At 43.3% G+C, this 27870-nt stretch overlaps 1 protein-coding gene across 2 annotated transcripts in view; it reads left to right on the top strand.

The window, feature by feature from the left end:
- Nucleotides 1-21086: 21086 nt before the first annotated feature.
- Nucleotides 21087-27870, top strand: part of plod2 (procollagen-lysine, 2-oxoglutarate 5-dioxygenase 2) — a 170094-nt gene continuing 163310 nt past the window's right edge. For both annotated transcript variants that reach the window (XM_060834529.1, XM_060834528.1), the window contains exon 1: nucleotides 21087-21243. In XM_060834529.1, the coding sequence (XP_060690512.1) occupies nucleotides 21135-21243 (109 nt within the window). In that variant the 5' untranslated portion in view covers nucleotides 21087-21134. The remainder of the gene's footprint in view (nucleotides 21244-27870) is intronic.

Below are 27870 nucleotides of genomic sequence, written 5' to 3'. Positions count from 1 at the left end.
GAATATAAAACCCACTCTCAGTAATCCAATAATCCAGCTGGTCAGTGTGCGATACCATTCCTTTTGCAGTTATTTCAGAAACTGCCTTTAGCTCCATGAAAGCTGTTGCCTCAAAGTTCTCCATGAAACCTGGCGATCAATGACTGTTACTTCTGAAATTCTTGCTGTCTGCTTCCAACTATTTTCCCTTTCTTTAGACTTTTACAGAGGAAACAAAACTCTGCTGCAAATCGACTTCAGAGGCTTCCCAGACATGGGATTCAAATTACATGTTGAGCAGAAAATGTCAGCGGCTGGTGTGGTGTGGGTGTGGGTGGTTGCCATTTTGAAACGCGGAAAAGAAATACTGGTCAATGTGACACATTTTAAAGAATGAATTAATATATATTGAAGGAAATCAATGTGTTTTAAAACTGTCAAATTCACTATAAAGGGCTCTGTGATGGTGAAGCATGATCATTTACACTTGTTGGAAGTGTCATATGTGTTTATATATACATATTCACCCTAAACATTCAAACCTTGCATCCGTTATGAATTAGATGGGAGCTTGGAAACTTATGGCTTCCTATTTCTATCTCCATGGCATGGCTCAGCCAATCAATATCGGTTTACCAAGTAATCAGCACCCTTTGCTGCTGCAGGATAAATTTTGTGAACATTTGAAATTTGGCATTCATGCATTAATCCTGGTGAATGCGAGACGCAAAATTTGTTGATATCCCTGTTTTCAGAAATATTCAGGTTTTGTACTGCAAAGTGTTTAATGAATAAATCTGGGATTGAAAGCTAGTCTCAGTACTGATGATTATGAAACTAACACTGAGTGCTTTTAAAAATCCATCTGGCTCACTAATGTCCTTCAGTGAAGGTACTCTTTCATCCTTACCTGATCTAACCTGAACATAATTCCAAGCCCATGATAATGTGCTGCTCTTAACTATCCTCTGAAATATTCTAGTGTGCTACCCATTGTGTCAATCATGGAATGCCAACAAATGCTGGCCTTGTTGGTTACTAACCAGGCTCACACCCCATGGAAGAATATTACAAAATAGACATTAATTTATAGGATTACCGAGGTGCAGTGCAATTATGTGTGATAAACCTTTGTTCAAGAGGCACAGGATGGATATAAAGACATTGCCAATTTCAAATTATACTACGTAAGGAAATTAAAATGCTGTTCAAGCCAAAATTAGTTGGCTCACATTCAAATAAATAAAGAAGTTAATTTTCTCGACATTATTACGTAACAGGACTGATAACCAAAGTCACATTTCAGAGTCAAAATGCAAGGTCAGGAACCTATTAGAGAAAACAAAAATTCCCGTTTATCAGATTAGATTTATCAGTGTTCATAAAAATGTTAGACCTGAGGATGTTATCTGCAAATGTGTTGCTGGTCAAAGCACAGCAGGTTAGGCAGCATCTCAGGAATAGAGAATTCGACGTTTCGAGCATAAGCCCTTCATCAGGAATAAGAGAGAGAGAGCCAAGCCGGCTGAGATAAAAGGTAGGGAGGAGGGACTAGGGGGAGGGGCGATGGAGGTGGGATAGGTGGAAGGAGGTCAAGGTGAGGGTGATAGGCCGGAGTGGGGTGGGGGCGGAGAGGTCAGGAAGAGGATTGCAGGTTAGGAGGGCGGTGCTGAGTTGAGGGAACCGACTGAGACAAGGTGGGGGGAGGGGAAATGAGGAAGCTGGAGAAATCTGAATTCATACCTTGTGGTTGGAGGGTTCCCAGGCGGAAGATGAGGCGCTCCTCCTCCAGCCGTCGTGTAGTTGTGTTCTGCCGGTGGAGGAGTCCAAGGACCTGCATGTCCTCGGTGGAGTGGGAGGGGGAGTTAAAGTGTTGAGCCACGGGGTGATTGGGTTGGTTGGTTCGGGCGGCCCAGAGGTGTTCTCTGAAGCGTTCCGCAAGTAAGCGGCCTGTCTCACCAATATAGAGGAGGCCACATCGGGTGCAGCGGATGCAATAGATGATGTGTGTGGAGGTACAGGTGAACTTGTGGCGGATATGTACCTCCACAATCCTTCCATATCCGCCACAAGTTCACCTGTACCTCCACACACATCATCTATTGCATCCGCTGCACCCGATGTGGCCTCCTCTATATTGGTGAGACAGGCCGCTTACTTGCGGAACGCTTCAGAGAACACCTCTGGGCCGCCCGAACCAACCAACCCAATCACCCCGTGGCTCAACACTTTAACTCCCCCTCCCACTCCACCGAGGACATGCAGGTCCTTGGACTCCTCCACCGGCAGAACACAACTACACGACGGCTGGAGGAGGAGCGCCTCATCTTCCGCCTGGGAACCCTCCAACCACAAGGTATGAATTCAGATTTCTCCAGCTTCCTCATTTCCCCTCCCCCCACCTTGTCTCAGTCGGTTCCCTCAACTCAGCACCGCCCTCCTAACCTGCAATCCTCTTCCTGACCTCTCCGCCCCCACCCCACTCCGGCCTATCACCCTCACCTTGACCTCCTTCCACCTATCCCACCTCCATCGCCCCTCCCCCTAGTCCCTCCTCCCTACCTTTTATCTCAGCCGGCTTGGCTCTCTCTCTCTTATTCCTGATGAAGGGCTTATGCTCGAAACGTCGAATTCTCTATTCCTGAGATGCTGCCTAACCTGCTGTGCTTTGACCAGCAACACATTTGCAGCTGTGATCTCCAGCATCTGCAGACCTCATTTTTTACCTGAGGATGTTATGTCAGTCTGGACACTATCAACCCAGTCACACTCACATACTTATATGATATATTTGAAGATAAATAAAGTTTAAAAGCTTCAAATCACTATCACAATAATTAAAGTTAATTTTCTTTTGGGAGGCTTTATTTTGTCTCCAAATTACAGTATTTAAATTCGGAGACATCCAACTATTATAAGAGTGAAACCTACAATTTGTAACTACCAGAAACCTGAGACATAAAGAAACTATTCTCGTTCTTCAGGGACAATTACAATCAGAAGAATTCCTTCACAGAACTTGACTTCTTGCAAAGTGTTTTGTACAGAGAAATTGTACATTACCCAACTACTTTCTGTCAAATCATGCAACAATGAAAGAAAATACATCAGTTCATGAGCTAGATGACAATAAATCTGACTTCGTTGTCAATTATATAAAACCATTAAAGCCAGGATTTAGCAATTGCAAATGACAACAAAACAGTCTTCACCATTACTGCTTGTCTGTAACCAATGGAAATATCTGCACATATGTGACAATTTTGTGTACTCACCATATGCAATGGATCATGTCCTTTTCGAGATTTTAATGTCGCTCGTCGACGAATGAATACCCCTGTCTAGCAAAACCACAGCCAGATGATCTTATGGGGACAGTATAAAACAACGTGAATCAGAATTTCAGCGAAGTGAGGGATGTACTGGGTTTTTCAACCATTAGACCATGTTACCGCTCATCACCTGTTGTGTGTAGCGTGTACTTTAATTATTTATCACCACTATTACCCATCACCATTACTGTGTGACTTAAAATACTACAATTTTATTATTAAAGTATATAAAATTTAAAGTACTAGTTAAAATCAAACCTATTTAAAATTACTAATTAAAATTGCTAAAATATTTAAAATTTAATGCTAAAAAGTTATTAAATTTTGTCAATAGAGAATATTAAGAGTTCCGTAAAGATCTGTAGCAACTCGAGAGTCAAAGATAAAACAAGGTTTGTGATAGTCTGAGTGAAAGATTAAAATTTCGTGATACTGAGGTCTTTCATTAATTCAGTGTTCTTTTCGAGCCACTTTCCTCGGGATCCTATCACAAAACCGTAAAAAGATATATTTCCTCCTCCAGTGAGATCCATTATCTCTTTTTCTAGATGTTTATATTTGCTTTTCTTTTCTTCCCAAGCCGACTCAAGCAAGTTAATCTGTAGGTCCGTCCTAATGGTAACGTCCACCACGACAATCTGATGTTCTTTCTTAAAATTTAAATCCGGTATCCAAAGTTTTCCGGTATCATCTTTGATTCGCGGTTCTATATATATTATCCACCCATTCTTCCTAACAAACTTGACTAATTCCTCTACTATCCTATTATGTCTTTTAATTCTCATGTTTTTGACGTATGGGCACCATCCAGAAATATGCGCAAACGTCTCTGAGGTATCATTACACCTCCTGCAATTCTTGATATTGAACAGCCTTCCATACGACAACAACGCCCGTGTTGGAAACAAATTTGTTCTTAACAAAATCGAATTAATAACTTTGGACGTCTTCATAAATTGCAATTTCATCAACCAATTGTTAAATATATTATCGTTTTTATAATAATGGACACCGGCCCCTTGACAGGGGAGGGCCATCCACCCCTGTAATTCAATGGATCTCCAATTTGCATAGTTTGTACTGCTAAATTCTTCCATCTCATCCTCACTATCTTCCATGATAATACCGTCTTCACCCAATTGCCGATTTATATTCGGGTTCCAGATCTTTTCCAGCACTTTTAATTTACTAAATTTATACATTTTCACAGCCACACTATCGCCCTTGAACCGTAATGAGGCATACAAAATTTCATCCTCGGATTTATGTAGCGTTCCATACTTCATCAAAATTGAAATTGGGATGAAGGTTGACAATCTGTTTAATGCAAGGCCACCATCACGGGACTTAGTGAGAAACACTCCATCCGGGATGGATTGTGGGAGGTGTAAAACTTCTTTAACTGCGGTTTTAATTATGTTGTCTAGTTTATTAAGATAATTAATTGAAACTTCTGATAAAATTAGATAATAATACAGCCTAGGAATAAAGTACGTGTTTAGAAGTTCTAATTTTTGCACAGGTTTTAACGGGGATCTTTTTAAATTTCCTATCCATATGTCTAATTGGCTTTCCCAGTCTGATTGGCTTACGCCAATCTATGGGTCTATCTTAGCTCCTAGGTATTTATCCATGTTTCCCGGGTCTATAAACTGTATATTCATTTAGCTTCCAATTTGTTTTATCGTTATATATGAATGTCTTATTCTTATAAGTAAAGTAGAATCCTTTTGTTTTATTTATATTAACCTCCATTCCCGTACTGTTACAAAATTTTTCCACAAGTTTTAGATTATAAACCATACCATCATACAATTGGCTAATTAGAGCTATATCATCTGCGAACGCTAATGTTGCGCAGTGACATCTATCCCTAGCTAATCCTAAAAATATTCCTTTCTTCCTCTCTTCGATGGTACTTATCAAGGGGTCCATTATTATATTAAAAAGACTTGGTGACAGTGCATCACCTCGCTTGACACCTCTTTAAATTCTAATTTTTCCAGTTTTACAATTAAAACCTTCTACTTGAGTAAAATTATTATCATATAAGTTTGTAATCAATTTAATAAATATTAAGGGGAGCTGGAGTTTTTTAAGGGCAGTTATAATTAGTTTATGGCCTACTGTATCGAAGGCTTTTGCTAAATCCACAAAAACCACCACTAAATCTCTTTTATTCTTTTTAGCCCCATTAATTATTTTTTCCAGGATTTTAATGTTTTCCTCACATCCTGCTACACCAGCCATAAAACCTTTCTGTCTTTTGTTTAAATTTATCACTTAATCTATTCGCTATAATTTTTGTGAATAACCTAAACATAATTGGGCCTATTGTAATTGGCTCCAATTATTAATGTCTCTTAATCCTTCTTCCTCACTCACTTTAGGAATCAATACCATCCTACTTATCTTCATTTGATCTGGGATTTTGCCTGTTTTTATCCAAATAATATGTAATCTAGGAAATAAGGTATTATCTTTATTGAATATCTTAATTATCTCTTTCAGCGTTATCCTATCTGGTCTGGCAGCGGTTTTTACATCCATCACCTTTACGGCTTGATTCACCTCCTCCACCGTTACAGGACCAGTCAGAATTCCACCTACTGATCCCTCACCTTGACTTTTATACTTAGCAAAACCTCTCAAGTTATTTTTATCATTAGGGTTCGATAATCTCTCTTTGTAATAATCCTCTAACTCTTCCTTACTAAGGGGGCATTCGCACTTGGCTGGGGCCCCCATTAGGGTTCTCGCTAGCTATTGCCTCTTAGTTTTGTATAAAACCTGTATTTATTTAAATTTGCCCTTCTTTCTACCATGTCTTCTTTTAGTTTTATTTTCCTTCATATTTCTTCTTTGTCCACAATCCTTTTGCTTAAAACCTATTCGTTTAACATATTTCACTTTCTTAGACTTATCATCTTCACTATCCTTTTTTAATTTATCCATTATCATACCCATGATATTGTCGTAGTCCTTAATTGTACCTTTATTCCTCCCCATGTCATCTTCTGTTATTTTAATTAATTCTGTTAGTGACCTACCATTATAACCTAACTTTTCTGTACTATTATTATTATTATCCTGATGACTCTTCTCATCTGTTCCTCTTTCCTCTACTACAATATCTACCTCCTGGTCACTATTCTCCATTTCATTGTTATCACTAATATTAAGGACCACTTCTTAATATATAATCTATACCCTTGTCATTATCGCAATTTTTACTCTTTTTGTTTAGTAACCTCCTTTTATCAGAGATTTGTTTAGCTGGTTTAGTTCCTATTTTCTCCACAATGACTTTACTAATATTTTTACAGCCACTAAATTCTAATTCTAATTGTTGCAACTTTTCAATTTCATCACTAGACCATATTCCTCTCTTATTTCTTTCCCTACTTTCCAGCTTATCCCTACTCTCTATTTTCCCTCTTTTCCTCTTCTCATTCCTTAAATTGGGATGTGCATGCCTCCCATGTTGTCCCAATCTTCTGGCTGTCATAAATTTTAATGGGCATATTTCATACTGGTATGATTTTTCAACCTCCCCTTCTTCACTATTATTATTAATTTTACCATTTTTAGTGCACTTAGGACAGTGGCACGCTACTGCATGATAATTCCCTTTCCATTCACAGTTACTACATCCAATTCTCACTGATTTAATCCCCTTGCATACTTTTAAATGCTTCCTAAGCATCCCCGTAGTGTTGTAAATATTATTACAATAATTACATTTAAAATTTTCTATCGGGTATTTTACTATTATCTCTAATTTATCTGTTTCCCTAATTGCCGGGGGAATAATCCTACCTTTTTGCCTCTCCTCGTTGTTCTCTGATTCTCCATATTGACTAAAATCAAAAGGCCCATTAAAATTCGAATTAAAAATTGTCCATCTGTTAAATGAACCCGACTGTAGAGGGGCCTTCTCTGCTAGTCTTTCTATTCGAATTATGTCCTGATTACTCTGGACAATATTAACGACTTCCTCATGCCTGCCAGAGGACAGCATTGCTGGAGTAATCCTTAAGCTCTCATCCGTCTGTGTTGAGACGGATTGTCCAGTCCGTTTTTGGCTCATACATTTACCGCACGGTGCCGCCAATAACAGCCGTGCGGGGCAGTTATTTTCCTGGTCTTCCACCCAACCGGAAATTTTGGAATTGGCCATAATCGCCACTGCCAAATTTGGTTTCAACTTTTGACCGAATGGTCACCAGCCGTCTCGTATCTTTTCTGAGGTCATATTCGCCGGCCTGGTCTGAGTGCTGCTCAAACAACGGATGAGAACAATAAAATTGCCAATGGTGCACAGCACCGGTCAAAACCAAGATAAAACCAAAGATAAAATCGATGGTAAAACCAATGATAAAACCAAACTAATACAACCTCCTAATGACTTAAAATTGCCTCTCCGTTTAAAGCTTCCTCTTCCAGGCCGTTACCAGGGGGAACCACGAGGAGGTTTGACCTTACCTAGTAATTGATAAAATGTGGACAAACGATCACAAAGGTGACTACGCAGGCACTGGTCGGAGACCAACAACCTTGAAAACACTGTAATCACATCCCCCCAAAGTGTAATAGTTAGTCTCAGGTAAAGAGATAAGTTTTAGTCAAAAAATCCAAACTCTTTTCTCCTCACCATTTTCTCTCCACTGATGACAAAATCATACTGGTGCCTAGAATCATAAAGTTAAATATGTTGCCCTAGTCCCAGAGAACCTCAGTGCTCTCTCATTAGAGACAGGTGACTGGAAATGAGTTTAACCTGAGAGATGGAGGCTGTCAGATGGAGAGATGACAGCTCCTCTTGTCTGAGCAAGTCAGCAAGTGGTGTCAAGGTTACCAACTCATCGTACATGCTGTATTCCTGTCAATTCTGCCATCTATAAAGATAATATGGCAACAAAGAAGAAGCCCAGTTCTATCTCAAATTTCATAATATCCCAAAGTGTGTGGACTGCCTTCTTAAACTGCTGCAGTCCATGAGGTGTATGTACACATTCAACGCTCTTAGGAAGGGAATTCCAAGATTGCGAACTAACAGTGAAATAAGAATGGTGATGTATAAGAACCTAAGGGCTAGGAGCAGAAGTAGGCCGTCCGGCCCTTCGAGCCTGCTCCACCACTCAATAAGATCATGGCTGATCTTTTCGTGATCTCAGCTCCACTCACCATAATCCTTAATTCCTTTACTGTTCAAAACTCATCTATTTTTGCCCTAAAAATATTCAACGAGGTAGCTTCAACTGCTTCACTGGACAAGGGATTCCACAGATTTACAGTCCTCTGGGTGACAAAATTCTTCTTCAACTCAGTCCTAAATCTATTCTCCCCTATTTTGAGGCTATGCCCTCTTGTCCTAGTTTCACCCGCCAGTGAAAACATCTTCTCTACTCCTATCTTTTCCATTCCCTTCATAATGTTATATTTCTGGAAGATCTCCCCCCTCCGCCCCCCCCAATTCTTCTAAATTCCAGTGAGTATAATCCTAGTCTATTCTATCTCTCCTCATAAGTCAATGCTGTCAATTCCGGAATCAACCTAACGAACCTTCTCTGCACCCCCCTCCATTGTCAGTACATCCTTTCTCAAGTAAGGAGACCAAACCTGTACACAGCACTCCAGGTGTGGCCTCACCAGCGCCCTATGCAGCTACAGCATAGCATCCCTATTTTTAAACCCCACCTCTCTAGCAATTAATGACAACATTCTATTTGCTTTCTTAATTACCTGCCATATTCTGCAAACCAACATCTTATGATTCATTCACAAGGATACCCAGGCCCCTCTGCACAGCAGCATTTTGCAATTTTTCACCATTTTAATAATAGTCCATTTTGCTGTTATTCCTACTAAAATGGTTGACCTCATGTTTACCAACACCGTGAATTGAATTCAAACATCACCATCTGCCATGGTGCCATTTGAGCCCACCTCATAAGGTTGGTGGATTATTTGCCCAGTGACATTATCACTATGTCATTATCTCCCCTAAAAAAAGGAAGCAAGTTGAATTGTGGGTTTGCCAACCCCCCCCCCCCCCCCACGATGTTAAAATCCTAAAGGCAAAGCTGCCCTGGACTTGGCAGACCATAGGGTTGCTCTTTTATTAGAGAATGATGTCTGAGGGTGGTTTAATTTGAATGTCACTATGCCTCAGATAAGGAGAGATGTTGAGAAAGAGAATCCTTCATGGTAACCTCGGCTAGCGTGGGAATTGAATCCACACTGTTGGCCTCACTCTGTGTTGCAAAGTGAACTGAGCTAGCTGTTCCCTTTAGTATCATAGAATCCTTACAGTGTAGAGTCAGGCCCTTCGGCCCAACAAGTTCACACCGGCCCTCTGAATAGTAACCCACCCAGACCCATTCCCCTACCCTATTACTCTACATATTCCCCAGACTAATGCACCTAACTTACACATCCCTGAACATAAATGGCAATTTAGCACCTCCAATTCACCTAACCTACACATGTTTGGACTGTGGGAGGAAACCGGAGCACCCAGAGGAAACCCACGCAGACACTGGGAGAATGTGCAAACACACAGACAGTCCCCAAAGCGAAAGTTGAACTTGGTCCTTGGCGCTGTGAGGCAACAGTGCTAACTGCTGAGCCACCGTGCCATCCTTCGAATTTTTTTTAAATAGCCATTCACAGGATATGGATGTCATTGGGTGGCAAGCATTTATTACTCATCTGTAATTGCCCGGAGGACAGTGTATTTCTGAATGAAGATGGTGCGTAACCTGAAGGTGTGGGATCTCTTGCATCTACTGCCTTTGTTTCTCTAGGTGATGGTTGTCACAGGTTTGGACTGAGCTGGTCAAGCTGTTATGTGAATCTCTGAAGTACATCAGCAGCCATGTTGCACCTATGGTACAGGGAGTGAATCTTCAGGATGATGAGGAAGGTGATGTTCAATGGTGTGCCTTGTTCTAGATGGTGTCCAGCTTCCTGCGTGTTGTTGAATCTGCACTCACCCAGGAAATGAAGAATGGAATTGTGAGCATCAATACAGAAGAGGCATGAGACACTTGGTGCAACATTTATTGGAAATGCAAGTAATGACAAGAAATTGATCATAGCAAGAAAAGGTTGGGTGGGGAAAGCAGCAACAGGGAGGGCAGAACACCGAAGGCTACAGACAGTAATTCGAAGAAACCGGGGACGGCAGATGCTGGAGATCAGAGTCGAGAGTGCGGTGCTGGAAAAGCACAGTCAGTCAAGGAGCAACCGAGGAGCAGGAGAATCGACTTTTCGGGCATAAGCCCTGATGAAAGGATTATGCCCGAAATGTTGATTCTCCTGCTCCTAGGATGCCGCCTGACTGACTGTGCTTTTCCAATACTGACTGTAATTCAGCTGTATGAGCAAAGTCATTGAGGAAGTTGATACATAGTGAAGGCTGTGAAACTCAAGAGTGACTTCTGTAAATCTGTGGTAGCCATCTTAATTTGGATTGACAAACAATCCATTGACTACATCTTTGGATCTAAAAACTGTTGTTCTGTAGAGATTCTGGATAATGGCTGGAAAAATTCCAAAATGGCCAATAATCTTGCAATCTGTCCTGCAAAGTTTGTAACAAGTAGATTGGTGACTCTGTTAAAATAGCAAGAGAGGGTGTTTAGTCCAATGCATGTCAATATAATTAGAGCGTGCATGATTATTTCTCACTTAGATATTATACTGTATATTTCTGCACTTGATTGCTTAGTTATAATTTGGATTGGGGCTTAAGAGGGTAAGAATAATTTGTAAATGAAAATGAAATAGTTAAAAATCACACAACACCAGGTTATGGTCCAACAGGTTTACTTGGAAGCACTAGCTTTCAGAGCACTTCTCCTTTAGCAGGTGGTTGTGTGATTTTTAATTTTGTACACCCCAGTCCAACACCGGCATCTCAAATCATGAAACTGAAATAAGCCATGACTCAAGAAGATGGAAACCATGAAGTCAAGGCTGCCTACTTAACTTGTACCCCATTCACTCCCTTTGGTACTGACGCACAATGGCAGTAGTGCGTACCATCTGCAAGATTCATTACAGCAACCCATTAAGATTCCTTTGACAGCATCTTTCAAACCTGACACGTCTACCACCCAGGAGGGTAAGGGCAGAAGACACAGGTGAACACCATCACCAATGCAAGTTCCCTTCCAAGCCATACTCCATCCTGGTTTGGGACTGGATCACTGTTCCGTCAATGGTACTGGGTTAAAGTCCTGGAACACCCTTCCCAACACCGCTTCACCATAAGGACTGCAGTGGTTTAAAACAGCACTCACCACCTACTTGTGGGCGGGTCTGGGATGGAGAATAAAGGGGTAAAAGGTGAGGTCTGCAGATGCTGGAGATCAGAGCTGAAAATGTGTTGCTGGTTAAAGCACAGCAGGTCAGGCAGCATCCAAGGAACAGGAAATTCGACGTTTCGGGCCAGAGCCCTTCATCAGGAATGAGGAGAGGGTGCCAGGCAGGCTAAGATAAAATCTTCGAGTAAAAAGTGAGGTCTGCAGATGCTGGAGATCAGAGCTGAAAATGTGTTGCTGGTTAAAGCACAGCAGGTCAGGCAGCAGCAGATGCTGGAGATCAGAGCTGCTGTGCTTTAACCAGCAACACATTTTCAGCTCTGATCTCCAGCATCTGCAGACCTCACTTTTTACTCGAAGATTTTAACCTACTGCGAATCCTCTTACAAGGATGCCTTCCTTGAAGAAGCTCTCTTCCTCCCTCTATAAGGATTTCAGTGAGTCCCTCTCTCACTGCACCCCCCAAGTCATCTCCTCCCCTCCCCCAAGTCCCTCCCCCTTATCTTTTATCTGAGCCTGCCTGGCACCCTCTCCTCATTCCTGATGAAGGGCTCTGGCCCGAAACGTCGAATTTCCTGTTCCTTGGATGCTGCCTAACCTGCTGTGCTTTAACCAGCAACACATTTTCAGGCTAAGATAAAAGGTAGGGAGGAGGGACTTGGGGGAGGGGCGATGGAGATGTGATAGGTGGAAGGAGGTCAAGGTGAGGGTGATAGGCCGGAGTGGGGTGGGGGCGGAGAGGTCAGGAAGAAGATTGCAGGTTAGGAGGGCGGTGCTGAGTTCGAGGGAATCGACTGAGACAAGGTGGGGGGAGGGGAAATGAGGAAACTGGAGAAATCTGAGTTCATCTGAGTTCACTGGATAAAGGCAATGACATCACATCCCATGAAAGGACAACGGAAAGTGAAATGTAACGGCTGGGGACAGAAAAAGATGGGCATAAAACAAAGAAATCAGTGGCATATAGAGCCTCTGAATTCAGATTGTTAGAGACGGGTAATCTTTATCTTGTTCACTGCCAACTCCCTAAAAGGGTTGGGCTGATTTGTGTTCTGTTGGCAAGCAATGCTTAATTCTGTCTCAAATTTCATCCTGTTCCCACTCTATTTTGCATTCCAAAACAAAGCAAATAGGCATCAAGAAACGCACCAACTGCAAGAGAGGATCTGCAGCAAAAAGTGCAAAAATGAACTCTATTATCCTAATAAACAAGCATGCATATATTTGTGCTGTTTTAGTAATGTGCACTCAAATGTAAATGCAGAATGCTGATTACTAGTCGCTGACTCTACAGGCAATATTCATTGACCAAACTGCAGGCAAAATGATAACAATATATGAATCGCAATGAAATCGGCTTTATTTTTGACTTAATGTCCGATGACACAGTGCATCATTGCCACTCAGGCAAGCTCAGTTCACACAGTGCATTTGCTCATTTCTGTATTAAATATGCTTAACACTGGGCCACTGAGCAAGAGGATGCTGTATTGATGCCAGAATTGCCCCATAAAAATAACACAAGTGCTGATAATTTGAAAACAAAAGGAAAAGATAGCTTCAGGCTTAGTTTTGTTTTGGTGGTAAATGATTATTATTATGGATGAGGAGTGTGGGGGGGGGGCTGGGGCTGGTATAAGTAGGAATCATAGATTCCCTAGTGTTTGGAAGCAGGCCATTCAGCCCATTGTGTCCTTACCAACCTTCTGAAGAGCATCCCACCCAGGCTCACACCCGTAGCCAATCCTTGTAACCTTGCATTTACCATGGTGTGTATATCCCTGGGCACTATGGCAGTTTAGCGTAGCCAATCCACCTAAACTTATATCTTTGGTCAAAAGGTCTCTTGCCTTCCATAGTTTATTGCTGGAAAAGCGCAGCAGGTCAGGCAGCATCCAAGGAGCAGGAGAGTCGATCTTTTGGGCATGAGCCCTTCTTCAGGAATGATGCCCGAAAAGTCGATTCTCTTGTTCCTTGGATGCTGCCTGACCTGCTGCGCTTTTCCAGCAGCACATTTTCAGCTCTGATCGCCAGCATCTGTAGTCCTCACTTTTTCCATAGTTTACTGCAAACATATCAGACAAATACATGGTTGAAGATTTGTAGCTCCGGTGTCCGTTGTTGTGGTTCTGTTCGCCGAGCTGGAAGTTTTTGCTGCAAACGTTTCGTTCCCTGGCTAGGGAACATCATCAGTGCTATTGGAGCCTCGTGTGAAGCGCTGCTTTGATGTTTCTTCCGGTATTTATAGTGGTTTGTTCTTGCCGCTTCCGGGTGTCAGTTTCAGCTGTAGTGGTTTGTATATGGGGTCCAGGTCCGTGTGTCTGTCCATTAACTCCATTAACAGACACATGGACCTGGACCCCATATACAAACCACTACAGCTGAAACTGACACCCGGAAGCGGCAAGAACATCCATCAACAGACACATCGACCTGGACCCCACATACAAACTACTACAGCTGAAACTGACACCCGGAAGCGGCAAGAACAAACCACTATAAATACTGGAAGAAACATCAAAGCAGCGCTTCACAGGAGGCTCCAATAGCACTGATGATGTTCCCTAGCCAGGGAACGAAACGTTTGCAGCAAAAACTTCCAGCTCGGCGAACAGAACCACAACAGACAAATACATTTTTTTTTAATTGATTCACAGGACAGTGTCATCACTGGTTTGACCATAATTATTGCTCAATCGTAATGACCCAGAGAACAGTTAAGAGTTAACCATATTGCTGTGGGTTTGAAGTTACATATAGTCCAGAATAATAGTTACCTTATAAACCGGCATTTTCCCAGCTAGCCTCAATTCTGAGGAAGAGTCACTGAACCCGAAACATTAACTTCGATTTTCCTCCACAATGCTGTCAGACTTGCTGAACTTTTTTCAGTAATCTCCATCTTTGTTTCTGATAGACAGTATCTGCAGTTCTTTCTGTTTTTATTATAGTTACCTTCCCTAGAGGTCATTAATCCTTTTTTTGAACAATAATTAATAGTGACTTCATGGTCAGTATTAGACTCTCAATTACCAATCGTGAGTTTCATGCTTATTATTAGACTCCTTGTTCACTGTTCACTCTAGATTACTATTGAATTCAAATATTACTGTTTACCGTAGTGGGATTTCACCCCAAAGCAATATCTGGGTTTTTGGATTGCTAGTGTGGTATTAGGAGAAAGTGAGGACTGCAGATGCTGGAGATCAGAGCTGAAAATGTGTTGCTGGAAAAGCGCAGCAGGTCAGGCAGCATCCAAGGAACCAGAGAATCAACGATTTGGGCATAAGCCTTTCTTCAGGGAGAAGGCATTCCTGAAGAAGGGCTCATGCCCGAAACGTTTATTCCCCTGCTCCTTGGATGCAGCCTAGTCTGGTATTAGTACCACTTCGCTTTCGTTTATACAATGTTACCAAATGCTAATGCTCACTTCATGGAAAATGACCTATTGCAGCACAATGGTTCAGTGCTTAACACAGCTGCCTCACAGTGCTAGAGAGCGGGCTCATATTCCAGCCTCGGGCGACTGTCTGTGTGGAGCTTGCACGTTCTCCCCGTGTTTGCGTGGGCTTCCTCCGGGTGCTCCGGTTTTCCTCACACAGTTCAAAGATGTGCAGGTCAGGTGAATAGGCCTTGCCACACTATCCATAATCTATTATTATTATTAATCTATCCACTATCTATTCAGGGGTATGCAGGCTGGGTGTGCCAGCCAGGGGAAATGCAGGGTTGCAGGGATGTGGTTGGCTCTTCGAAGAGTCAGGCTGGGTTTGTTAGGCTGAGTGGCCTGTTTCCACACTGTAGGGGTTCATCTATTGCCTCAAGGCTAAAGGTTTGTCTACTTTACTCAAAAGTCTTTGTTTTTTATATTTGTGTTTATCTTGAATGTATGCCTTTATTCATAAAAGCAATTCATAGGATAAAGGCACATCTACAAGATAAGCAGAAAAACTAAATCTAAAAGGGCTCCAGCAGATTGATGATGAGAAAGTGTGATTTAATGCAGTAGGCGGCTATACAAATAAACCAGAGTTCCAGCATTTAGAAGCTCTCTGCCCCAGCTCCTACATGCACTGTCATTATAAAACAAAAAGCAGGCGCTGTCTTTCCTCAGTGAGGAGACAGAAAGACTATTTCTGTGCATGCATGAGAGAGTGAGAGTATGTGTGAGAAAGTGTGTGAGAGAGAGAGCGTGAGTGCGTGTGAGAGAGTCTATGAGAGAGTATACACGTGAGAGAGTGTCTGAGAGAGAGTGGGTGTCCATGAGTGAGAGAGAGTGTGCCTGTGTGAGATAGAGAGTATCTGTGAGATACAGAGTGTCTTTGTGATAGAGGAAGAGAGAGTGTGTGTGAGAGAGTGCCTGTGTGAGAGAGAGAGACAGACGGACAGTGAGTGTGTGAGAGAGAGTGCCTGTGCATGTGTGTGTGTGTGTGTGTGTGAGAGAGAGAGAGAGAGACAGACAGACAGTGAGTGTGTCTGTATGTGTGTGTGTGTGTGTGAGAGAGAGACAGTGAGTGTTTGAGAGAGAGTGCCTGTGTGGGTGTGTGTGTGAGAGAGAGACAGACAGACAGTGAGAGTGTGAGAGAGAGTGCCGTGTGTGTGTGTGTGAGAGAGAGAGCCTGTGTGTGTGTGTAAGAGACAGACAGTCAGACAGTGAGAGTGTGAGAGAGAGTGCCTGTGTGTGTGTGTGAGAGAGAGAGACAGTGTGTGTGAGAGAGAGACAGAGAGACAGTAAGAGTGAGAGAGAGAGTGCCTGTGTGTGTGCGAGAGAGAGATAGAGACAGTGAGTGTGTGAGAGAGACAGACAGACAGTGAGTGTGAGAGGGTGTGTGTGTGAGAGAGATTTTATCTGTGAAAGAGAGAGAGATTGGGTGTATCCGTGTGTATGTTTATGAGAGACAGAGTGTGTCTGTATGTCTGTAAGAGATTGAGCGTGTATGTGTATATGTCTGTGAGAGAGAAATTGAGTGAGTGTGAGAGCGATTGAGTGTGTCTGTGTATGTCTGTGTGAGAGAGATTGAGTGTGTCTGTGTGTATGTCTCTGTGTGAGAGAGAAAGAGATTGAGTGTGTCTGTGTGCGTGTCTGTGCGGGAGAGTTTGAGTGTGTCTATGTGTATGTCTTTGTGTGAGAGAGAGAGATTGAGTTTGTCTATGTGTATGTCTGTGTGAGAGAGAGATTGAGAGTGTCTGTGTCTATGTCTGCGTGAGAGAGGGATTGAGTGTGTCTGACACTGAGAGAGATTGAGTGTGTCTATGTGTATGTCTGTGTGAGAGAGAGATTAAGTGTGTCTGTGTGTTTGCCTGTGTGAGAGAGGGATTGAGTGTAGCTGTGTTTATGTCTGTGAGAGAGAGATTGAGTGTGTCTTTATGTATGTCCGTGAGAGTGTGATTGAGTGTGTGTGTGTGTATGTCTGTGTGAAAGAGGGGTTGAGTGTGTCTGTGTGTATGTCTGTGTGAGAGTGGGATTGAGTGTGTCTGTGTGCATGTTTGAGTGTGTCTGTGTGTGTCTGTGAGAGAGAGATTGATTGTGTCTATGTGTATGTCTGTGTGAGAGAGGGATTGAGTGTGTCTATGTGTACGTCTGTGTGCGAGAAGGATTCAGTGTGTCTGTGTAGGAGAGAGATTGAGTATGTTTGTGTGTGTGTGTGTAACAGAGGGATTGAGTGTGACTGTGTGTAGGTCTGTGAGAGAGGGATTGAATGTGTCTGTGAGCGAGAGATTGAGCGTGTCTATGTGTATGTCTCTGAGAGGGAGATTGAGTGTGTCTATGCATATGTCTGTGTAACAGAGGGATTGAGTGTATCTGTGTGTCAGTCTGTGAGAGAGGGATTGAGTGTGTCTGTCTGCGAGAGAGGGATTGAGTGTGTCTGTGTGTATGTCTGTGTGTGAGAGGGTTTGAGTGTGTTTGTGTAAGAGAGATTGAGTGTGTCTAGATGTATGTCTGTGTGAGAGAGGGATTGAGTGTGTCTGTGTGTAAGTCTGCGTGGGAGAGGAATTGAGTGTGTCTATGTGTCTGTGAGAGAGAGATTAAGTGTATCTATGTGAATGTCTGTGTGAGAGAGGGATTGAGTGTGTCTGTCTGTGAGAGAGAGATTGAGTATGTCTATGTGTATGTGTGAGAGAAGGATTCAGTGTGTCTGTGTGTAAGTCTGTGTGGGAGAGAGATTGAGTGTGTTTGTGTGTGTGTGTAACAGAGGGATTGAGTGTGTCTGTGTGTAGGTCTGTGAGAGAGAGATTGATTGTGTTTGTGAGAGAGAGATTGAGTGTGTCTGTGTGTATGTCTGTGTGAGAGAGGGATTGAATGTGTCTGTCTCTGGGAGAGAGATTGGGTGTGTCTATGTGTATGTCTGTGTGAGAGAGGGATTGAGTGTGTCTGTGTGTATTTCTGTGAGAGAGGGGTTGAGTGTGTCTGTGTGTGTGTCTGTGAGAGAGAGGTTGAGTGTGTCTATGTGTATGTCTGTGTGAGAGAGGGATTGAGTGTGTCTGTGTGTGAGAGAGAGATTGAGTGTGTCTGTGTGTATGCCTGAGAGAGAGGGATGGAGTGTGTCTATGCGTATGTCTGTGTGAGAGAGGGATTGAGTGTGTCTGTGTGTATATCTGTGAGAGAGGGATTGATTGTGTCTGTGTGTATGTCTGTGAGAGAGAGGGATTGAGTGTGTGTGTATGTCTGTGAGAGAGTGATTGAGTGTGTCTGTGTGTGTGTCTGTGAGAGAGAGGGACTGAGTGTGTCTGTTTCTGAGAGAGAGATTGAAAGTGTCCATGTATGTCTGTGTGAGAGACGGATTGATTGTATCTATGTCTATGTCTGTGAGAGAGAGGGACTGAGTGTGTCTGTGTCTATGTTTGTGAGAGAGAGGGACTGAATGTGTCTGTGTCTATGTTTGTGTGAGAGAGGGACTGAGTGTGTCGATGTGTATGTCTGAGTGAGAGAGCCTCCAAGCCCTCCGTTTTTTCCTCTCCCGACGTCCCCAACAGTATCCTTCCACCAACACTCTCATTTGTTTGGCCGAACTGGTCCTCACCCTTAACAATTTCTCCTTTGAATCCTCCCACTTCCTCCAGACCAAAGGGGTAGCCATGGGCACACGTATGGGCCCCAGCTATGCCTGTCTCTTTGTTGGCTACATAGAACAGTCGATCTTCCATAATTACACCGGCACCACTCCCCACCTCTTCCTCCGCTACATTGATGACTGCATTGGCGCCACCTCGTGCTCCCATGAGGAGGTTGAGCAATTCATCAACTTCACCAACACATTCCACCCTGACCTTAAATTTACCTGGACCATCTCTGATACCTCCCTCCCCTTCCTTGACCTCTCCATCTTCATTAATGACGACCGACTTGACACTGACATTTTTTACAAACCCGACTCCCAGAGCTTCCTGGATTACACCTCTTCCCATCCTACCTCTTGCAAAAATGCCATCCCGTATTCCCAATACCTCCGCCTCTGCCGTATCTGCTCCCAGGAGGCCCAGTTCCACCACAGAACACACCAGATGGCCTCCTTTTTTAGAGACCGCAATTCCCCTTCCCACGTGGTTAAAAATGCCATCCAATGCATCTCGTCCACATCCCGCACCTCCGCCCTCAGACCCCACCCCTCCAACCGTAACAAGAACAGAACGCCCCTGGTGCTCACCTTCCACCCTACAAACCTTCGCATAAACCAAATCATCCGCCGACATTTCCACCACGTCCAAAAAGACCCCACCACCAGGGATATATTTCCCTCCCCACCCCTTTCCGCCTTCCACAAAGACCATTCCCTCCGTGACTACCTGGTCAGGTCCATGCCCCCCTACAACCCACCCTCCCGTCCTGGCATCTTCCCCTGCCACCGCAGGAACTGCAAAACCTGCACCCACACCTCCTCCCTCACCTCCATCCAAGGCCCTAAAGGAGCCTTCCACATCCATCAAAGTTTTACCTGCACATCCACTAATATCATTTATTGTATCCGTTGCTCCCGATGCGGTCTCCTCTACATTGGGGAGACTGGGCGCCTCCTAGCAGAGCGCTTTAGGGAACATCTCTGAGATACCTGCACCAATCAACCACACCGCCCCGTGGCCCAACATTTCAACTCCCCCTCCCACTCTGCTGAGGACGTGGAGGTCCTGGGCCTCCTTCACCACCGCTCCCTCACCACCAGACGCCTGGAGGAAGAACGCCTCATCTTCTGCCTCGGAACACTTCAACCCCAGGGCATCAATGTGGACTTCAACAGCTTCCTCATTTCCCCTTCCCCCACCTCATCCTAGTTTCAAACTTCCAGCTCAGCACTTGTCCCCATGACTTGTCCGACCTGCCCAGCTCCTTTTCCACCTATCCACTCCACCCTCTCCTCCCTGACCTATCACCTTCATCCCCTCCCCCACTCACCCATTGTACTCTATGCTACTCTCTCCCCACCCTCCCCTAGCTTATCTCTCCACGCTTCAGGCTCTCTGCCTTTATTCCTGATGAAGGGCTTTTGCCCGAACGGTCGATTTTGCTGCTCATTGGATGCTGCCTGAACTGCTGTGCTCTTCCAGCACCACTGATCCAGAATCTGGTTTCCAGCATCTGCAGTCATTGTGAGACAGGGATTGAATGTGTCTGTTTCTGGGAGAGAGATTGAGTGTGTCTGTGTGTATGTCTATGAGAGTGGGATTGAGTGTGTCTGAGTGTATGTCAGTGTGAGAGAGAGATTGATTGTGTCTATGTCTATGTTTGTGTGAGAGATGGATTGAGTGTCTGTGTGTGTATGTCTATGAGACAGGGATTGAGTGTGTCTGTATGTATGTTTGTATGAAAGAGATTGAGTATGTCTATGTGTATGTCTGTGTGAGAGTAAGATTGAGTGTGTCTGTGTGTATATCGGTGTGAGAGAGAGATTGAGTGTGTTTATGTGTGTGTCTGTGAGAGAGGGATTGAGTGTGTCTGTGTGTATGTCTGGATGGGAGAGACTGAGTGTGTCTCTGTGTATGTCTGTGAGAGAAGGATTGAGTGTGTGTATGTAAGTCTATGTGAGAGAGATTGAGTGTGTTTATGTGTACGTCTGTGTAAGAAAGCGATTGAGTGTGTCTGGGTGTATGTATGTGCGTCTGTGAGAGAGAGAGATTGAGTGTGTGTGTATGTCTGAGTGGGAGAGACTGAGTGTGTCTGTGTGTGTATGTCTGTGAGAGAGGGATTGAGAGTGTGTGTGTGTGTGTGTGTGTGTGGTGGGGCGGGGGGGAGGGCTGTGTGGCCAGTTGAGGAGGTGGACTGTCCCCTCACTGTCCCCACCCATCATGGTCCTGGGAAGACCCTGGAGCTTCGACACTGACAGTTACACAAACTTGTCACTTCTCGCTTCCCGGGAAACTTTCTTCTCTCCTTTTCGCTCTCTCTGTCGGGGAGGGGATGGGCGCGCGTGCCCGTAGCCTCTCGCGAGAGCGCGCGCCGCTCGGGCTGAGTCGCGGGTCTCGCCCTCAGGCGGTCACTCAGTCGCTGGAGCTGGTGGAGATGGCAGTGTGGCGCTTTACTGTTCCCTTGCCCACTGTGCTGCTGCTGCTCCTGGCCAGCCTGACTCTCCTCATCTCCTCAGCCTCAGAGCAGCAGCCCATTCCTAACGGTGAGCTACAGCCTCTTGCTCGGTCAAAGGCAAGACTAAAAACTTTCTCCTTTTTGTTTCTTCCGCCCTCCTCTCTAAAGTTGAAATGTTCCTGTGTATTGGAGTTACTTCTTAATTTCTCTATGCAAGGATTTTTCTTTATATCAGTAAAGTTTCACAATAAATTATTAATTTTCTTAAGCCTTGGCATTAATTCTAATTTTCTGAAGTTTTAATTGCCAAAATTGATTTGAGTTTTAAAAGTTTTGATTAGTGTTATTTATTAGCTTCCCTTGTCAGTACGAAGTTTAAATGTAGCTGTTATTGCCAAAGTTTTATTTTGATTCGTTGAAGGGGTTCCACTCCCTTCTGTTCTTTACTAACTTTAGTTACTGTCCATCTGTTGAAAATCAGAAAATAAAATTGTTAATTTAAAGACTCTGCTTTCTCACTGCTGGGGGTCAAGTAACGCTGTACTGGAAGTCCCTCTGACATACCTGAAACAAATGTTTCTTGTGGGCAGTGACAAAATCTGCACTGATCATTAATCCTCATCAGGAGTGTTCGTTTTGTTTAGAGCCAAAGAACTGTCGTGGCTTACTCATGATCACTAACGCTGTCTGCGTGCAGACCAGCATGTAGTTCATCCACGTAAATGATTTTAAGGGATTCTGTAAATTTTCCAAATTTTAGTTTGTATATCTATACAAACTATGCTAGTAGTTTATTTACTGCAATATCAGTTGAGCAAGTTTCCTGTTTTTTGTGAAAAAATGTATCCAGCCAACGTGTTGACTTAACTGTAATCCTTCGACTGGCAATCTCAAACCTCCCAAGAATGTCCTTTACAGCCGTTCTGCTTGGGTAAAAATGTCGTCGTTATGTTTACATTGTGTGTATATTTTAGAACATTGCCTGAACTGTTACTTATAACCTAGTCTTTTCAATTGCTTTCACCACCATGACTTTTAGTACATCATCCAGCACCCCGAAACCGAAATGGATGTGTTACCTTCCTTATTCAAAGTGATGTATTTATTTGATGTATAATAGGAGGTGGATTTATGTCCACCATTTCTTGCATATATTTGACCCATTGCCTTGGGATAGATGATGAACAAAAGTGCACTCTCCTGTTGCTTTTGTAGTTATCCTGATGTTTCTTTTTACGCTGTGAAAATGCATTACAGTCACAGATTTAGTGGTTGCTATTGACCATCTATCCACAATATGTCATTGTTGTAAGTAATTTCAAGCATAATTTGCTTTTATTGATATGAATAAATAAAACTTTTATATGGGTCTTTTATATCCTCCATTCAGCTGTTTGAGCAGTCACCCAGCAAAGCAGCATACAATTACATTCTTAATTGTCAAATATTTATTTAAAATCTATTTTGAAAACCTCTTGCTATCTTTAATTGTGCCAATAAAACAATGCTTTCTGCTCTTTTAGCAAGAGCTTAAGTCTCCCTCAGTACATGTAGTAGAATTTCATTGTGACTAATGGTTTATTTGAAACTGTAGTTAGTTTTAATTAAGACAAATATGATAAGTGATTTGTGGACAGCACAATAGGGAGTTGGTGGTGTAATGTCACCAGACTATTAATCCAACACCCAACACTAATGTTCTGGGGACATTGATTTGAATCCCACTGAATTCCACAAAAATATGGAATTAAAGCTAATTTGGTTGTGCTGAGGTAACCACTTGTAGATTGCTATAAAAACCCATCTGATTCATTAATGTCCCTTAAGGGAAGTGTATGATTGGAACAAGGGCAGGGTGGGTCACATTCACTGAGATCCTTATCTGGGACTGCTAACTTGGGCCAGCCAGGGAGCTCTGGTTGACAGGTATAAACAGGAGTGTCAGAAGTTATCCTAACTGTAGGGCTGGGTTCTGAGCTGGCTGGTCAGGGTCCACATACTGTGCGGATGTAAATGAAGGGTGAGTTGGTGAGCCTCTGTGCAGTTATTCCGGGAAGGAAATCTGCCCCCTTGACCTGGTTTGACCCACACGTCAACTCAGACCCACAGTAATGTGATTGACTCTTACCAGCCCTCTGAAATGGTGAAGCAAGCCACTCAGTTCAGGGGCAGATTGGCGATCCTATGAACAAATAAAAAGCAAGGGCATACAAGTAGAATTTTTGAAATTTTGTTTGGTGGTTGTCTGTGAATTGGAATATAATGAGTACCTGAAAGCTAAAGGAAGGGGTGAAGAGACAGGGATAAGGATGCTGATGAAGGGGTTTTGAGCAGATATCCATTAGAAGGATTGATGAGGAAAAGGTTACCATCAGCAGCTGAAGAACAAGTGGTGTGGAACCGGAAGGCAAGTGTCCTATTTTTCTCTTGTACTCAGGATCTAATAAATCCTGCTCTTGTCTTCAGAGCTTTCTTCATGTCTTCTTAAGTTCAAGTCTTGTTTTTGGTCTGGTTGAGTTGTCCACAATGTTCCCACTAGATCAGAGTGGTGCTGAAAAAGCACAGCAGATCAGGCAGCATCCGAGGAGCAGGAAAATCGACGTTTCGGGCAAAAGCCCTTCATCAGGAATTCACCATTCCTGATGAAGGGCTTTTGCCTGAAATGTTGATTTTCCTGCTCCTCAGATGCTGCCTGACCTGCTGTGCTTTTCCAGCACCATTCTAATCTAGACTCTGATCTCCAGCATCTGCAGTCCTCACTTTCGCCATAATGTTCCACTGTTCAGGATGGACACTAAAGAGTGCAGTGTTTTGTTTTTGTTCTGCTTCAAAGCAGTAATTTGCTATTCAGGCAAGCTGTATAAATAGCTGAGAGTTTGAACATTGTTATGATTTTATATTTAGTCCAGGATAACAGGATGGATATATTTATGTTTATGCTTACAACCCAACGTCAGTATCTTTCGCGTATTAAGAACTGAGGGGGCTGGCGATACTCCACAGGTCAGGACTCATCTGTGGAGAGAGAAACAGATTTAATGTTTAAAGTTCTATATCAGAATCCTTGTCCTCTATCTTGAGCCATCTAGTCCCTGGTTCAGAAGTAAGGATGATACCACTGAACCACATGAGCCTCAGTTCATTGGGGTGGTATTGAAGGCTTGGTTGGAAGCCAATAGGATTGACCATGTGGGGATTGAACTAATGACCTTGGCATTATTAAACCAAGTTCTAACCACAATCAGTACATCAGGGTATGTCTGATTCCTAAAATCTCCAGATGCTCCATCAATGACATTCCTTTCACCTTAAGATCCGAAATTGTGTAAACAACCACAGATCACCATGTTCTGCACTATTTGTAATTCCTCAGATACTGAAGCAGTCCCTGTCCACGTGCAACCATACCTGGTATAGCATCCAGGCCTGGATTGATGAGCTGCAAGCAACATTTGTCTGACACAAGTGTTAGGAAATGACCATCTCCAATAAGAAGGAATCCTGCCACCTCCCATTAGCATTGCTATCAACATCCTGGGGATTACCATTGATCAGAAACTGAAATTGACCAGCCATTTAAATACTATGGCTACAAGATGTGAGCACTTCTGTAGCTATTAACTCACCTCCTGTCTTTAGTACCTGTTCGCCACCTTTTAGACACAAATCAGGAGTATGATGGAAGACCCTACAACTTGTTTGGATGAGTGCAACTCCACCAACACTGAAGACGCTCAACACCATTCTGCACAAAACTGCTTACTTGATCGGCGCCTAATTAACCACTTGCAGTATTCACTCTCTTCATTATCAATGCAGAAAGGCAACAGTGTGTACTATCTACATCAGTAGTTTACAAAGGGACCTCTAGCAGCATCTTCCACATCTTCAACCTCCACCACAGAGAAGGAAAAGAGAGAGAGAGAGAGAAACTATTATTTGTCATTTCTACCAAATACAACTGATACAGTGAAAAACAGAGACAGCAACAGGTACATGGGAATACCACACCTACATGTTCCCCTCCAAGTCACCCGCTTCCTGATTTAGAAATAAACCATTACTCCCTTACTACCACTGAGCTAAAATCCTGGCACTCACTCCCTAACAACATTGTGGATCTAATATAGGATGTACACTATAGCAGTTCAAGAAAGCAACTCACCACCACATTCTTGAGGGCAGCTAGAGATAAGTGATTAATGCTGGACTGGCCAGTGATGCCCTCATCCCACAAGCGGATTTAAAAAAAAATTTCCCTGGGCCCATAGCCTGGAGGGTAGTGGCAACTGCATTCAAGTGGGGTAAATGGGGTAAATAATTCAGGGTGATATAAAGCTTATCAAAGGCTTGTCCAAAGACGTGGGAATTAGGTGAATTGGCAATGCCTAAATTGCCCATAGTGTTCATAGGTGTGTAGGTTAGGTGCTTTAGTCAGGTGAACTGTAGAGTACTAGGGTAAGGGAATGGGTCTGGGTGGGTTACTCTTCGGAGGGTTGGTGTGGACTTGTTGGGCCTAATGGCGTGTTTCCACATTGGTAGTCAGGAGGTTGTCCTGATGAAGGAGCAGCGCTCCAAACGCTAGTGCTTCCAAATAAACCTGTTGGTCTATAGCTTCATATTGTGTGATTTTTAATTCTGTTTCCACACTGTAGGGATACTGTGAAGATTTGTGTAAGGAGGAGAGAATGAGTAGGCGTTGAGTCTTGATCAATCGGGGAATCGAGGGTTTCAGGGAAAGGGCAGGAAAGTGAATGTGAAGAATGTTGGATCAGCGATGCTTCTGTTGAATGGCAGAGCAGACTCCAGGAGGCAAGTGGTCTACTCCTGTTCCTATTTCCTGTGGCCTGAGAGGTGTAGAAAGAGAACTCCACAAGCTGCATTTCCAATAGCTGATATCATAGCTGCTAATGGTGCGTTCTCTTCCAAGTGAAGCAGGAGTTAGAGTGGAGAGTTTTGGGAACTTTGTCAGACTGGAGGGAGATGACCCATGACTGGAATTAAACATCAGGATTTTAAATTTGAGTTGTGGAATTGGGAGACAATTTAGATTGTAAACAAGATGAGTGGGATTTTGGCAGATACTTCAGAGAATGTCAGCAGAAGCCCAAAGGATACGTGTTTGCTTTATTCAAGGAGGAGTGCAGTCTGGGGTTTTGGCAGAGAGAGAAGGAAGACGGGAGTAATGATGACCAGTAGACAACACTTTCCATCTTGTGTGCCAGTCAGTAATGCACTGTCAGTTGCTGGTTTGTTTATTATCTGTAATTCAGTTCCTCAGTTCAACCTCGTTCCTACTGAAGCAAAACAGTAACAAGTCTAGGATGGTTGTTCACAAGAGTGCAGCTGATGTGTAATTTAATCCACAATCCACATTTAACATTGACGGAGCTGTTAATGGAAATTAGGTCATAAAAGAAGCAGAGTTATATTCCAGACTCTCTCTCTTGCAGTTAACAGAGCTAAACAAAACATAACATAGTCCAATACAACATGCGTCGCTGTGCAGTGAATAGAAAGTGGGGAAAGCCCACTCATTTGTTTCATGTAATGCAGTCAGGACAAATGAGGTCACAGCTCTTGTGTTTTACCGATTTATGGGATTCAGATGTGAAGTCTACCAGATGTGTCTGCGCTAAAATATAGATGGGGGTGTGAGGTGAGTCAGATGACATCACTGTAGAAGCATGAAGACAGGAAACAAAATCTTGTGGCAGACAAGTGGGTAACAAGTTGAAGCAGTGATTGTGGTTACATTACAGTTTTACATTAGGTAGATGTGTTATTCCTTTGTCATTGCAAAAAACCTTCCAGAAACAGTACCTCTATTATCACTAGATTTACATGGTACTCTTAGAAGGAGCATTTGTGTGGTTTAGCCACGTTACTTTGGATGGTATGCCATTCGGGGAAACTTAAATTTGACATGTATTACTGTTTAGGGTGTAGGTTTGCTCGCTGAGCTGTAGGTTTGATATCCAGACGTTTCATTACCTGGCTAGGTAACATCATCAGTGGTGACCTCCAAGTGAAGCGAAGCTGTTGTCTCCTGCTTTCTATTTATATCTTTCTCCTGGATGGGGTTCCTGGGGTTTGTGGTGATGTCATTTCCTGTTCGTTTTCTGAGGGGTTGATAGATGGCATCTAGATCTATGTGCTTGTTTATGGCGTTGTGGCTGGAGTGCTAGGCCTCTAGGAATTCTCTGACATGTCTTTGCTTAGCCTGTCCCAGGATAGATGTGCTGTCCCAGTCGAAATGGTGGTTTTTTTCATCTGTGTGTAGGGCTATGAGGGAGAGGAGGTCGTGTCTTTTTGTGGCTAGAAAAAAAAACACCATTTCGACTGGGGCAACACATCTATCCTGGGACAGGCTAAGCAAAGACATGCCAGAGAATTCCTAGAGGCCTGGCACTCCAACCACAACGCCATAAACAAACACATAGATCTAGATACCATCTATCAACCCCTCAGAAAATGAACAGGAAATGACATCACCACAAACCCCAGGAACCCCATCCAGGATAAACATATAAATAGAAAGCAGGAGACAACAGCTTCGCTTCACTTGGAGGTCGCTACTGATGATGTTACCTAGCCAGGTAATGAAACCTCAACCTGAGCTACAAACCTTACGATGTATAACTGCTTCACTATTGCATTTTGAAAAGTAAATCTTCATTTATTCAGCAAACTATAAACCTGAAGTGAGATCAGT

This window comes from Hemiscyllium ocellatum, chromosome 13, assembly GCF_020745735.1.
Source record: "Hemiscyllium ocellatum isolate sHemOce1 chromosome 13, sHemOce1.pat.X.cur, whole genome shotgun sequence".
In the NCBI taxonomy this organism is placed as follows: domain Eukaryota; kingdom Metazoa; phylum Chordata; class Chondrichthyes; order Orectolobiformes; family Hemiscylliidae; genus Hemiscyllium; species Hemiscyllium ocellatum.
The sequence above is the reverse complement of the archived record's forward strand: the minus strand, read 5'-3'. Positions and strand labels throughout refer to the sequence as shown.